General features: G+C 51.4%; 1 protein-coding gene and 1 long non-coding RNA gene across 6 annotated transcripts in view; one reads left to right on the top strand and one right to left on the bottom strand.

The window, feature by feature from the left end:
- HIP1 (huntingtin interacting protein 1) overlaps positions 1–12,563 on the bottom strand; it is a 158,037-nt gene that overhangs the window by 77,043 nt on the left and 68,431 nt on the right. The window contains exon 1 of one of the 5 annotated variants that reach the window (XM_072837428.1): positions 6,895–7,070. The exons of the other annotated variants lie outside the window; for them this stretch is intronic. Coding sequence (XP_072693529.1) covers positions 6,895–6,912 — 18 coding nt within the window. The 5' untranslated portion in view covers positions 6,913–7,070. Of the gene's footprint in view, positions 1–6,894; positions 7,071–12,563 lie in introns of those variants that run through there. 5 annotated transcript variants of the gene reach the window in all.
- Positions 7,261–12,503, top strand: LOC140639053 (uncharacterized). Its single transcript, XR_012035924.1, has 2 exons — positions 7,261–7,426; positions 7,813–12,503. It is a non-coding gene; the product is annotated as an uncharacterized lncRNA (long non-coding RNA).

The following is a 12,563-nucleotide window of genomic DNA, read 5'->3' as shown; positions in this document are numbered from 1 at the left end:
CCCGGTTGACACCGTCTAGCACCAAGACTGCTGACATGCATCTTTGTGCAAGCAGGGTTAGGGAGACCATGATTTGGTAAGACTACTTTCCAAACAATCTAGCCGGAGACACATCAGCAGGAGAACACTATTTTAGGTCCCAGAACACAAGGCTGAACTGAGTGCTCCAAAGAGAAGCCAGGAAAGAAAGTTAATGAAACACTCATTTCCAAAATACCCAGGCTTGTGGCTCCCACGCTTACCCTGGTCCTAGTGTGGGCCACCTCCAGCCCTGAGACCAGAAGTATGTAGGCCTGCTGGCCAGAATTGAACATCCCGAAGTGATCATCACACAGGGACAGCCTCTCTTGCCAGTTCTGCCAGAAGATCTGGTTATTTCGATGTGGGTCTCTCACCTGGCACTGCTCATCCCTCTTTCCTCCTTCCTCTGGCCCTGCTCCTAGCAAACCCACTCAGCGTGCTGCCACGGTTCTTCCTGACGTCACCACCCATTCACTTACCACCTACGGGTGCGCGGTGGCTTTCCATCAATGAGACAGCTGCTCCTCCTTCTTCATCACACAGATGAAATACCACCTCCTCCAGGAAGCACTGACGTATAAAAGGCCTTGGATCTCACCTCCTGGGTACTTTGCTGGTTCCACCGAGACAGAGGCTGCACCTGTTCTTCTAGCCTAAACCGCAGGGAGCTCCTGAACATACCTGGCACTCTCCTGACCTCATGCCTCTGCATGTGTGGCTCTCTCTGCCTGAAATGCCCTCACTTGCCTTCCCCTCTGAAGAATCTTTCCCCTCTTTCTCCAGCTTTCTCCACGAAGCTCCCCCTCTGGTGCCAGGCCATTAATCCCCGCCCCATCCCTACTTTCCCACGTTCCTCAAATGCACTCTATGTGTTTTACCGCGTGTACCATAATTACTTACAACGTGCCTCATGGCCCTACTAGCAGAGTTTTAAGACTTCATTTGGTGCCTAAATGAATAAGCAAAGAAACTAATAATTACAGCATGGCTTACTAAGCCTCTGCATGTGCCAAGAACTTTAAACAGACCACGTCAATACCTCTTAAGTCTGCGGACACCAATTCATCCAAGACAGGTCAACTAATTTGTCCATGGTCCTGGAGAGGAAAGTGTGGCATCAAGATTTAGCCTCTGGCTTATGTGACTCCAAAGCCCCATGATAAACCTCTAGGGCAGCCTCAGGGCACAGAAGCTGCTCCTTGATCTTCCAGACACAGGGGATGGTGCCTCGGACTCCAGCCACCTCCCATTCACATTTATATATGTGCTTCCTACCCTCTGATCCCTTTCTACTTGAGAAATCACCTCCAGATCAAAGATTCATTAGGACTTCAGGGAATCTAAAGATGACATGGGGATTTTTTTTTTCTTCCTTAAAAGACCTGTGCTTAATTTCTTTAGGGCCCCGGGGCAGCATGCATTTTGTCTGGCTGCTGGAATCCTTTGGTTCAGAGGCAGCTGCCAGACCACGTGCCTGTCTGGTTTAGGATTGGGACCTCTCCAGCAAGAAAGGAGACAAAGGTGGAACGGAAACAGCCCCTGGACGTGCTCTTTGAGAAAATCACCCAGCTGTGGGGGAAGTGGGTGGTGGTGGGGTAGATGGCAGGGATTGGTGGGTCTCTGGGTCACAGAGCACAGTGGGCTGAACTGTCCTAAAACCTATATTTGCTTCTGAACTTAGCCCCTGCCTGGCAGGGAGACCTAGAAGAGCCCCTGAGGACACTGAATTCTGCTTCTCAAGGATGTTTTAAGGGAGAAAAGAATCCAGGTGAGAGTTTTCTGTCACCTACAAGTATCTATGTGTCTTTCCACTCAATGCATTTCAGGGGAGTGTCTATTTCTCCCTACATCCTGGCCATCCACATCTTAATATCTACACCCAGGGGCCTGCACACAATGAGAGCATCCAATACATGTGTGAGTTGAACTGAACCTCATCCTGGTAGATAACAATCTTTGTGATCAGTGACAATAAGACATAGCAATCAGATGAGAGATCAAAACTCTTTTTTTTTCTAAGCATTTTTTTGAAGGAGGCAAATAACAGATTTCCTTTCTGGCTAGCACCTGGCTGAGGCCAAAGTCATCCACAATCCCTGACCTTCTGCAGACTGTCTGAAGAAGGCTGCTGAGCCACGATGCTCTGTTGAACTTTAGGAACCATGGTGGGGAGCACACAAGGTTAGGATCTGTGGACACACATTCCCTGTGATACCAGCCAGGTTAGTCCTCAGCCATCCATGCACAGGTCTCTGAGGCTCCCAAAGCCTGGATGCTGAGCCAGTCTCCAAGGTTGGCAAGGACTTGGAGGCCAGACTCCTCCAGTGGGCAGCTCCAGTGGGCAGACAGGTTCTCTACCCCTCCCCAGAGAACTGATTCTGCCATAGAATGGTTCTGCTATGGGGAGTGCTGGCCAGCCAAAATCTAGTCCCTCTTGAAACAAATCCCACCTTCCAGATACATGTGGAATACATAAATTACTTCTTTGTCTCAACAGTGCTCAGTGAGTCAAAGACAACCATTGGCTCTTCTTGGGTCTTCTTCTACAGGCTAAACTACTTACTCATCTTATGAGGTTGACATCCTCCTTGGACTCCTCTGGACATTTCTCTAGGTCAGAGGCTTCAAACCTTTTTTGCTTCTGACCACAGTCAAAAATGCATTTTACACAGCCAGGCCTTACCTCTGTGCACGTGTGTACACAACCAAAGCATTTTGTGAACGAATGCTTACCTTCTTAGTTAGATGTAATACACCTGGATGGCTTCTAATCTACTTCACTCTTTCAAAGGCAGCTTGTAACCTGTACCGAGTCTGTAACCCAGAGCTGAAAGCATGCTCTAATTTCACCGAGCTGGTCACCCATGTCCAGCCTTAATTCATAATATATTGAGCTCAGACCCTAAGTGGGAGAACACACCCCTTTCCACGAAGCTATCAGCCTATCTGGGCTGCAAGGAGAATCCTTGGCATCATTCTGCACAGGGATTTCCCCCAGCTCAGCACTTCCTTTTCCTACACCGCTCCTCAGCCCAGCAAACACACAAGCACACACCAGCAGTGACAACACGCCGACCAGAAGCTTGTTCCTGCCCCATCACCATTATCATTTACTCTGAACACCTGAAACACCTTTTCTCCACCCCTCTCATTTTCCTGCTGTGTAAGCTGGGGGAACTCAGGGGAGCAGCAGAGATTTAGAAATCCGAGTTTTGAAAATAGCGGTAGGTAACTGACAAGGCGTGTAGTCTCCACATAGACTGGCATGAACCCTTCTTGATGGAACCCAGAGGCCAAAGGCCACCACCACTCCAGTCTATTTAGACCAGCTTGTGTCCATCCTAGAATCAGGTCACTGAATCTTTCCCCTTTATTTATTCTGTCACTATAGCGTACATTTTGGTGATCAGGAGAACTGGCTATAAAACCTGGTTCTACTACTTGTATAGAATCCAGACTTCACTTCCTGAACTCCAGTTTTCTTATCTGTGAAATGTGGCTAGTTATTTCTGCCCTGCCTTCCTCATGGGGTTGTACTAAACATGAGCAGGTGTGAAAATGCTTTGTAAACTGTAGAGCAATATGTAAATATAAATCATTACATAAACTATATGTTCTTCTGTTAAGACTTGATGGCATTGGCTCCTTTCCCCCAATTACAACGCTGCATTCTCTGTGGTTAGTAAAGAAACAGACCCCATTGTCAAGCCCCAAAAAGCATCTGCACTTCACCCAGTGCCATGTTAAACAAGCCCTCCCTTGGGCAGAAATCTGAGGTCATCAAAAATTCATCACTTGCAGCAGCAGTGGAGCCACTGTCCCCATCATTTGTACCTTCATTCAGAAAAAGAAGTAGATTTGGAAGAACTGGCCCCAAGAGCAGTCAACTGTAATATAGCCTATACTCAACTATTCAGGCCAATCAAGAAAACAGAAGGGGGGACATCGAGTGGTTCAGTTGGAGGAGCATGGGACTCTTGATCCTGAGGTCCTGAGTTTGAGCCCTACATTGGACGTATTGATTACTTAAATAAACACATAAACAATAAAAGAAAGAGGGGGAGGGGTTCAGAGTCATCTCAGATGAGACTGTGGAAATCATCATTTCATAATAGCCACTATGTAAGGAGGGCTTACTATATACCAGGTCTCATGCCTTGAAAGAATTATTTCCAGCTGTCAAGGCAGGTATTATTATTATTCTCATTTTACAGATAAGGCTAAGAGGTTAAAAAAAACAAACACACTTGCTCAAAAGCATGTAGGGAATCAGGTAAACCATAATCTGCTTTTTCTCATTCAGTGTTAAGCAAGAGAAATTCCCCCAGGCTGATGTCAGGCTCTGCCAAGGATGTGGCTGAAATGCTGGGTTTGAGGTTGACCCTGGAGCCAGTAGCCCCCAGAGTGAGGACTTGAAACCAGGCAGAGGGCTTTTGTGGTCAGAAGAGAAGAGTAACTTTGGCCTTTGGCAGAAACGGGAAGCAGGTGCCAATTCCCTGGGGTGGGTCAGGTTCTTACTCGCAGTCCAGGGTCTGTGTTTTTTACAGAGAGCTGAGGACAATTGTATCTGGACTGGGCATTGAGTGCTCAGCGATTAATGAGAACCTAATATCACTTTTTTTTTTCCTAATATCATTTTTGTTTGGACCCTAAGCTATAAGAGGAAAGAGGCAATCCATGTACCTCTCTTGTGCCCCAAATTCAAGAGGTTACCCAGTGTCTACAGGCTGAGGTTCGAATACCTTGTCTAGCATTCAAGGCCCTTCTGATCTGGCCCCTCAACATTTCCTGATCTAAACCTGCCCCAGCCAAATGCCACCAAGATGGTCTCACCCAATGGCCTTGCCTATTCCTCTTCCCACGGCTTTTCCAACAGGCAGTGCCCCTCACTGCTCTCAGCAGAGCCAACCCTACCCAGCCTCGAAGAGCCAGACTTGGGCTTTGTCCTCCATCTGAACTCCGTACCCAAATTCCTTGGCAGACCCCTACAGTCCTTGGAGCTGTGGCCTTCTGGTCAGGGCCTGATTTGATAGCTAACTGTTATGTTCCCCTGTCTCTCTCTGGATCCGTCCACCCAGATGCTAAGGACCCAGAGGAGCAGGGAGGCCATAGGTTATATTTTTGTGTCCCTCACACAGCACTTGCTATAGACATGACAGATATTAAATAAATGCTGTTGAGTTAATGAGTAGATGGATGGAGAGGTGGTAGTATTAGAGGTGACAAACCTCTAAAGACACAGGTTCCCGAACTCTGTAAGCTGGTCCTCATAGACCAGGCTTTGGTAGGAATCTTAGCTCAGGGCCAGAGGGAAGCTGCGGGTGATATAATTTGGTGGCCACTGGACTAGAGCTTCAGCTCCACCATGCAGGACAGGTGACTCTGACCCTGCTAAGACATCTCTAGAAAAGAACCTGGCTGCTACTCAATTTTCCACCTCCCCACCCTCAGAGCTGCAAACGGGATTTTTTTTTTTTTTTTTGAAGGGTAGTTCTAATAGTTGCCCAAAGAAAGTAAGCTTTTCATGGTACGCACATAAGGAATGGTGGTCCAGCCTCTCAGCATTGCCCAACCATGGATGGGTATGTGTCCTCACATGAAGATGGGAGCCAGTAAGACCCCGCATCCAGCACCCAGCTCCAGGGCAGCACTCAGAATGAGACTGGTTGGCTGCCAGGAAAGTGACCTCTCTCACCTATCCTCTCTGTTCCCCATCCCACTGTCCCCTACCTGGGACAGAATGCCAAAGGCCTGGTAGGGCCAGGAGCTCACCTGCCTTCTCGATAGAGATGGTTAACTTCAAAATGCTCTCTGGGGGAAAACTAGCCTAATTCTGTACAAGAAGAACTGAAATTCCAGTACCTTCTCTTCCCTAAGGAACAGGCAGACCCAGGCCTCTTTTATCCCCAGATACAAAGACACACCCCAACCCAACACAGACCATCACAGATACTTCTCCAGCTTGACGCAAGGGCCCTCAAATGTTCTAAGGTTGGGGGTAGGGTGAGGATGGGAATGGACCCTCTGGTCAAGGCCAGGGTCAGACTGCCTGACCACCAAGTGATCTCACAGACACCCTTAAATCTGCATTCAGAGTGGGAGCCACTTGGGACCTCTGAGAAAACCTGCCCCAAGTGCTCAGAGACCCCCAAATCACATCTTGTTACCCTCTGATCGCTATTCCCCAATCACTGAACAATGTGTTCAGCTCCTACTGTGTTGCTGGGGGTGGGGTGGGGGGCAGGCGGTGCAGGGCTACCGTGGCAGATGGATCAGCCCCTCCAGGGACTGCAATGCTTCAGAGGCAAAGGTGTTTGCTGGTCCGGTCCTCAAGCCAAAGCAGCTGGGGTTTACCAGTGGTATATCTAGAGTATCCCCCCATCTATGCCAAGGATTCCATTCCTGCCTCCTCACCTTCTAAGATGGTTAAAGTCCTAGCTCCTCCTCACTGCCCTTCCAGGTCACCCGCCTGTGCCCCCAATTGGCTCAGTCCAAAAATCTTCCCATCAATCTTAAATAGGTATGCAAGCAGGGGACCCTAGAGTGGATAGGACAAGCCCCCTTCTCAGAGCCTCGCCCTCCCTCTACCAGGCTGGTTTCCCAATTTGAGAGGAGAGCTCAACAGCCCTCTGCCTGGGCACCCCGGTGGCAGCGCGGCGGGAAACCCGGAGCCCCATCGCTGTCCGCCAGCCGCCTCCACCATCCTGGCCGCGCTCCCTCCTCCAGCACGCCTGGAGTTGGGGCCGACGAACAGGATCAACAACCCAGAAACTTTCAATGGTTCAAGCCGACGGGGAGGGAGAGAGGAAAAGAGGGGGAGTGGGGGCAGGGACCAGGGGAGGCTCCAGGGCAGAGCCCCCGCTCTTCACTTACCATCTTGTTCACATCCATGACCGAGGCTGCAGGGCACCCCCCCAACCCTTGAGATCCCGCGTCCCCCAAACGCTGCTCCCGGCTAATTCCACCCCGGTGGTGCCATGCTGCGGCGAGGGCGGCCGGCAGAGCCCCCGCGGACCGGGGAAGGCGGCGGCGGCGGCGGGACCGAGGCTGGACCGGAGAAAGGAAGGGAAGGGGGAAGGGGGAAGGGAGCGGGGAGGGGGAGGGGGCCGAGCTCGGAGCCGCAGCGCACCCCGGGGCGGGGGCGGGGGCGGGGGCGGGGGCGGCGCGGCCGAGGCCCGGGGGCCGGGGAGTCCGGCGGTCGGCGGGAGGCGCCGGGGAGGGGGCGCGGGGGCGCGGGGAGGGCGGAGCGGGCGGCGGACGGATCCCCCCGGCCGGAGCCTGCGGCCCCCGCGCGCGGTGAGGGTGTGATTTGAATAACAAAAGGTCGCTTCTCCCGGAGCCGCGGCGGCCGGGATCGCCGAGCCGGGAGCGAGGCCGCCGGGCCCGCCAGGAAGTGTGCGTCCGAGTGAGTGTTGGGGCGTGAGCGCGCGCGTGTGCGCGTCTGGGCGGTGGGATCGGCGGGGCTCAGGCCGTGAGCGGGGGGCGGGGGGCGGGGGGCGGCACCGCAGGGGCCAGTGGGGGCGCCGCGGGCCGACATTCCAGTGGGGCAGGGGGTCCGCTCGGCCCCTCCCCGCTGGCTTCCCCGCACAAAGGCGGAATTCAGAAACAGTTGTCGGCCTCCTGCGGCTCATCCGGAGGGGACGCCCAGTTGGGTCTGGGGTCTGCAAACAGAAGGAAGTGGAACAGGTATCCTCGGAAGGCTCTGAGCCCCGCGCGAGTGACCAGAGCCAGCCCTTCCGGAAGCAGGGAAATGGGCTTCTCAGGGCGGTCTGCGTGTCTCTCCCTGGCCAGAATCCCGGAACCTTCCACGCCTTGCTCAGTGCTCTGCTGCCCTTAGAGAAATGGGAGGCAGACCCTCCTCTCCGCGGGAGACACAGCTGGTGGCGGAAGAGAGCTGCGGGCGAATGCTCCTCTGCGGTACAGTCTCCAGAAAAACCTGGACATCCAAGCCTACAGTTCAATGCACGCTGCCTCAAATCCTCTGATAGGCGTGCTGGTTTGGGGCACTAGCCAACCCAGCAGGGACCTGAGGCCACTAACACTGCACGTGAGAAACTGGGGCCAGAGCCCCGGAGTGATTTCTGACATGTCACACAGCTGGCAGGGGACAAGGGGCCAGAGAATCCTTAGTTAACTAAGAACAGTGCAGCCCAGGCCAAAAAGAGCTTCCCATGCTACCACGGAGCACCCCGCTTCTAAAACCCTTTCCAGTGAACAAGTGATGGGACCCCTTCACAGCCCTGGCCCTCTGGTCTCAGGGCCCACAGGGCTGAGGAGGACAGCCCCCTCCCCTTCGAATCTGAGTTCTCAATCTATGAAATAGGGCTGTTGCTCTGCCTGCCTCCTTGGGGGATGTGAGAACAGCAGGATATAAAAAACATAAAAATAGAAGTACAGGAATGTATGGGGCTTTCACTGCAGTGGTGATTTCCATTTCCCGGCTCAATTAAGGGGCCCTTAAGCTCTAGGTAAGGGATCTCTGGGCCCAGATCTGTCTGTCTGTCTAACCCTGAGTCCGTCCTGCCCTGTACCAGTGCTGCCTCTGGCAAGCCCAGCTCTTCTGGCACAATACCCCAGCCAGGGGACTCAGGAGGCTGCCCTGGTCTGCTCCAGTGTGCTGGGTTCCCACAGTTCCTTCTATTGATTCATGCCCACAAGAATGAACCCAAATGAGGTAGGAGGCAGGAAGGAAGCATGCCACTCCTTCCTCATCCACCAACCCTGACCCCCAAGGTAAATCAGGGCCAAGTGAATCAGTGGGACTCACCCAATACAGAAATGAATTTGGGGTTATTTGTTGCCTGATTAAATGTACCAAGATCTTCTTTCTTAAAAGGAAGATTTCATATGTTGCAAAAATATTATGAGTGGCGCCTGCGTGGCTCAGTCCGTTAAGTGTCTCTGCCTTTGGCTCAGGTCATGATCCCTGGGTCCTGGGATCCAGCCGCCTCCCCCCAAGTCAGGCTCCCTGCTCAGTGGGGAGTCTGCTTCACCCTCTCCCTCTGCTCCCCCACCCCAACCCCCGCTGTGCTCTTTCAAATAAATCATCTTTAAGAAAAATATTATGAACACTTAGGCCTGTGGCTGATAAATAGATCAAGGTCTCCCAGTAGATCCTGGCACCCTAGCCAGCCAAAGCCCATTTTCTCATTAAAACGGGGATGACACCTCCTTCGCACTGCACAGAGGCAGGAGGGTCAAATGAAAGAACTTTCCCAAACTTCACCTGTAGTAGGCTGAATGACTGCCCCCAAAGATAAGAGGTCCTAATCTCTGGGACCTATAAATACTACTGTATGTGGCAAAGACTATGCACATATGATGAAGTCTAGGATTCTGAGATGGGAAGATGATCCTGGGTTATCTGGGTGGATCCCAGATGTGATCGCGTGTATCCTTCCTTGTAACAGGGAGATTTGACACACAGAGGAGGCAAGGCATCGTTCCAGAGGTCGGGGTGATCTGGCCACAAGCTAAGAAATGCTGGCTGACCCTAGAGGCTTGAATAGGCAAGCAACAGATTTTCCCCTAGAGCCTCTAGAAGGAGTCTGGCCCTGTCAACACTTTGATTTTGGCCAAGGAATACTGGTGTCAGATTTCTGGCCTCCAGTACTAGGAGAAAATAAGCTTCTGTTGTTTTAGTCACCAACTTTATGAGCATTTGTTACAGCAAACACAGGAAATTAATATGCTGCTCAAAGGTCAGCCTTGGGGCTGCCCTCTCTGTGGACTTCCTTGCTGGGGAGCTAGCTGCTCACATGACAGCAGAGGCCAGCCAGAAAGCAGGTGGGCTTTCCTATTCCACTGGGGGGAGGTTGGGTCGGGCTTTGGTAAATATGCAAGTAGCCACATGCAAGCATGTATATTTATGAATGCACACACACACACCCCCCGCATATGTGTGGAGCTCCTTGCTAAAGAAGCAAACAGCATCTTTAAAGAGGTTGAGCTTCTCTGCCTTGGCTAATCCATCACCCTGCCAGGCCCACCCAGCACACAGACACCTTTGGGTGCCTGCCTTTCCTACCACACTCCTCTTGGGCAGACAGATTCAGGCTTGGAGAAGAGGTGAAAAGGAGGAGCCTGCCTGGAGATACCCCTTCCAGAGTGGTTGTATCATGAGGCATCCCATGAGGCTATGGGCCACTGGCTCAGGCTTGGGGAGCCTCCTGTGAGTAAACTGGACAGAAAGAGAAACAGTGGGTTTAGAAGTAAGAATGCCGTGGCCATCAGCTGCTACTCTGTCCCTTCCTCACCAGCTCCAGGCCACTGCATCCAGCTGCCTACTAGGCATCTCTACCCTAGGGACAGGGGTGGCAGGGTAAGGTCTCAGTCTCCCAGGCATCTCACACTCAAGGAGTCTAAATAAAGTCTTTTCCTTCTGTTTTCACAATCTGTTTCTCCTACGTTTTCTGTCTTATCTGTTGGTTCTGTGTCCATTTAGTTGCTCAAGCTAGAAACTTCGAAGTCAACCTTACTCCTCCTTTGACAACCCTCTGCTCCCCCCCACCCATCTAATTAGATTCCACATCCACATAGTTCTCGCAAATAGCTTCCAATCTCTGTCTTCCCTTCCAATACTGGCTGTTCCTGCGCTGGTCAAGACTTTCAACAGCCTCCTAACTGGCCTCCCTGCCTCCAGTCTCTCTTCCTGTCTGATTCATCTTCTACACATCTAATCGCAGCTCCTCATTAGCCCACCCCAAACCTTTCCATTGGTCATTTGGCACTCATGGTCCCTACTGATCTGACTCCATCTCCATTCTAGTCTCTGTTGTTGTTGTTGTTCTTCTTCTTCTGCTTCTTCCTCTTTTTTTTTTTTTTTTTTAGTCTCTGTTCTTCTATCCCCTTCCCTCCACCCCATCAATGAGATCTTGGTCCTTCAAACGGCTCACATGGCTCAGGATGTTCCTGGAATGCCCTTCCCGTTTTCTCGGCCTAGAAAATTCTTTCTCCTCCTTCAGGACCCATCTCTGATGTCACCTTCTCTGTGAAGCCATTCCCTGACCCATCCAGACATAGCTGATCACTGGAGTCCCTTCCTACCATGAACAGCCCCTGTGTGTACAGCCTGAGTCAGCCCAGGATGGGATGCTCTGTGCCCTGGGCTCTCCGTGTGAGCATCCTAGAGCGCACACTGGGCCTTCCTGGCCTTATATCCTGCCCTGCCTCTGAGCCAGAATTTTATATCCACATCACTGTTTGAGCTTTAACAACTAAAAAGTATGGAATGGCCCCAGGAGACCCATGGAAGGGTGCCGTGGAGGAGGCCTGGTGGAGGGTGACACCTACCGGAGAACCGTGGTTCTGCAGCCTAGCCCTATGGATCCGAACCACGCTGACGGGCTGGAATGCCAGGGTCTGGGCTGGACCTTACAGGGTATATTGATTCCCAGTAAGAAAGTTTCAACCAAACAGTCTTCCCTCCAGAAGGACCTTATAGAATGTATGTTACTGTGCTGCCACTAACAATAAGTTCTGCAGAGAGCTGTGAGGTTCAGAGAATGCCTTTTTGTCCATATTCTCTTTGGATCCTTAAAACCATCGGGTAAGGTAGATAGAACAGGTATTATGAGAACACCTGTTTTGCAGGTAAAGTTGTTGCAAAGGAATGTGCAACTGATACCTGAGGAAGGCGCTGGGGGGGGGGGGGTAGGGGGGGATGTCCAAAGGTTCGTCAGCTTTGCCAACAGCGTTTTAGTATTTTATAAGGGGGATGTCCTGAAATACTATTATTTGCATAATAACTGGCTATTACAGAAGGAAGTGTAGGCTCCTTCTGAGTCAGACAGGCTTCAGGTTGAATTCTGGCTCCATTACTTTCTGGATATGGGCAATTTCCTTAACCTCTCCAAATGTTAGTTTTCTTAACTGAAAAGCAGGGCTTATAGATACCTTCCAGGGTTGGTGTGAGATGAAGCAAACTGATGCATAGAAGGCCCACAAGGCAGTGGGAGGCTGACCCTGACTTATCCACAAACTGTCATCTCCTCCACTTACTTGGTGACTAGTTCCTAGAAAGTTCTAGGTGCTTTTTTTTTTTTTTTTAAACCCTTAAATAAAAAGATAAAAAGCCAAGGCTATCAGTAGTCATCCTGATTAAAATGACAGTAAATAAACAGGTTTAAAGGGAGAAAAAATAAGGAACGACAGGCACTGAGCAACACCAGCAGAGCAGCAGGGGACACGAGTCTCAGCGGCTGTTGAGTGGCCCCTACTCTTCCCAGGGGGAGCTGCAGCAAACGAGCCTTGGTCAGAGCTGGTGACCCAGCATGGCTCCATCTTGAGTGCTCTGATCCAGCACTCCTTGGGCAGAATGTGGCCTTTTCAACGCGTCATCCTGACTCCAGTGAGAAAAGCCTTCTACTGCCTCTCTATGGGGGGATAGGACCACACTTAAAACTTGAAAAAAACTCTCAAGAAACACAAGCATTCCTAGGCATAGAGTGTCTTTGAATACCTGAAGGTACAGAAGTATCTTCAGTAGTGGGCAGCCAGGTCCTGCAAGGGGGCGAGGGGGAGGAGGACAGAGTGCTTATGTC

Source organism: Canis lupus, chromosome 8 (assembly GCF_048164855.1).
Source record: "Canis lupus baileyi chromosome 8, mCanLup2.hap1, whole genome shotgun sequence".
In the NCBI taxonomy this organism is placed as follows: Eukaryota; Metazoa; Chordata; class Mammalia; order Carnivora; family Canidae; genus Canis; species Canis lupus.
This window is presented reverse-complemented; position numbering and strand designations above follow the sequence as displayed.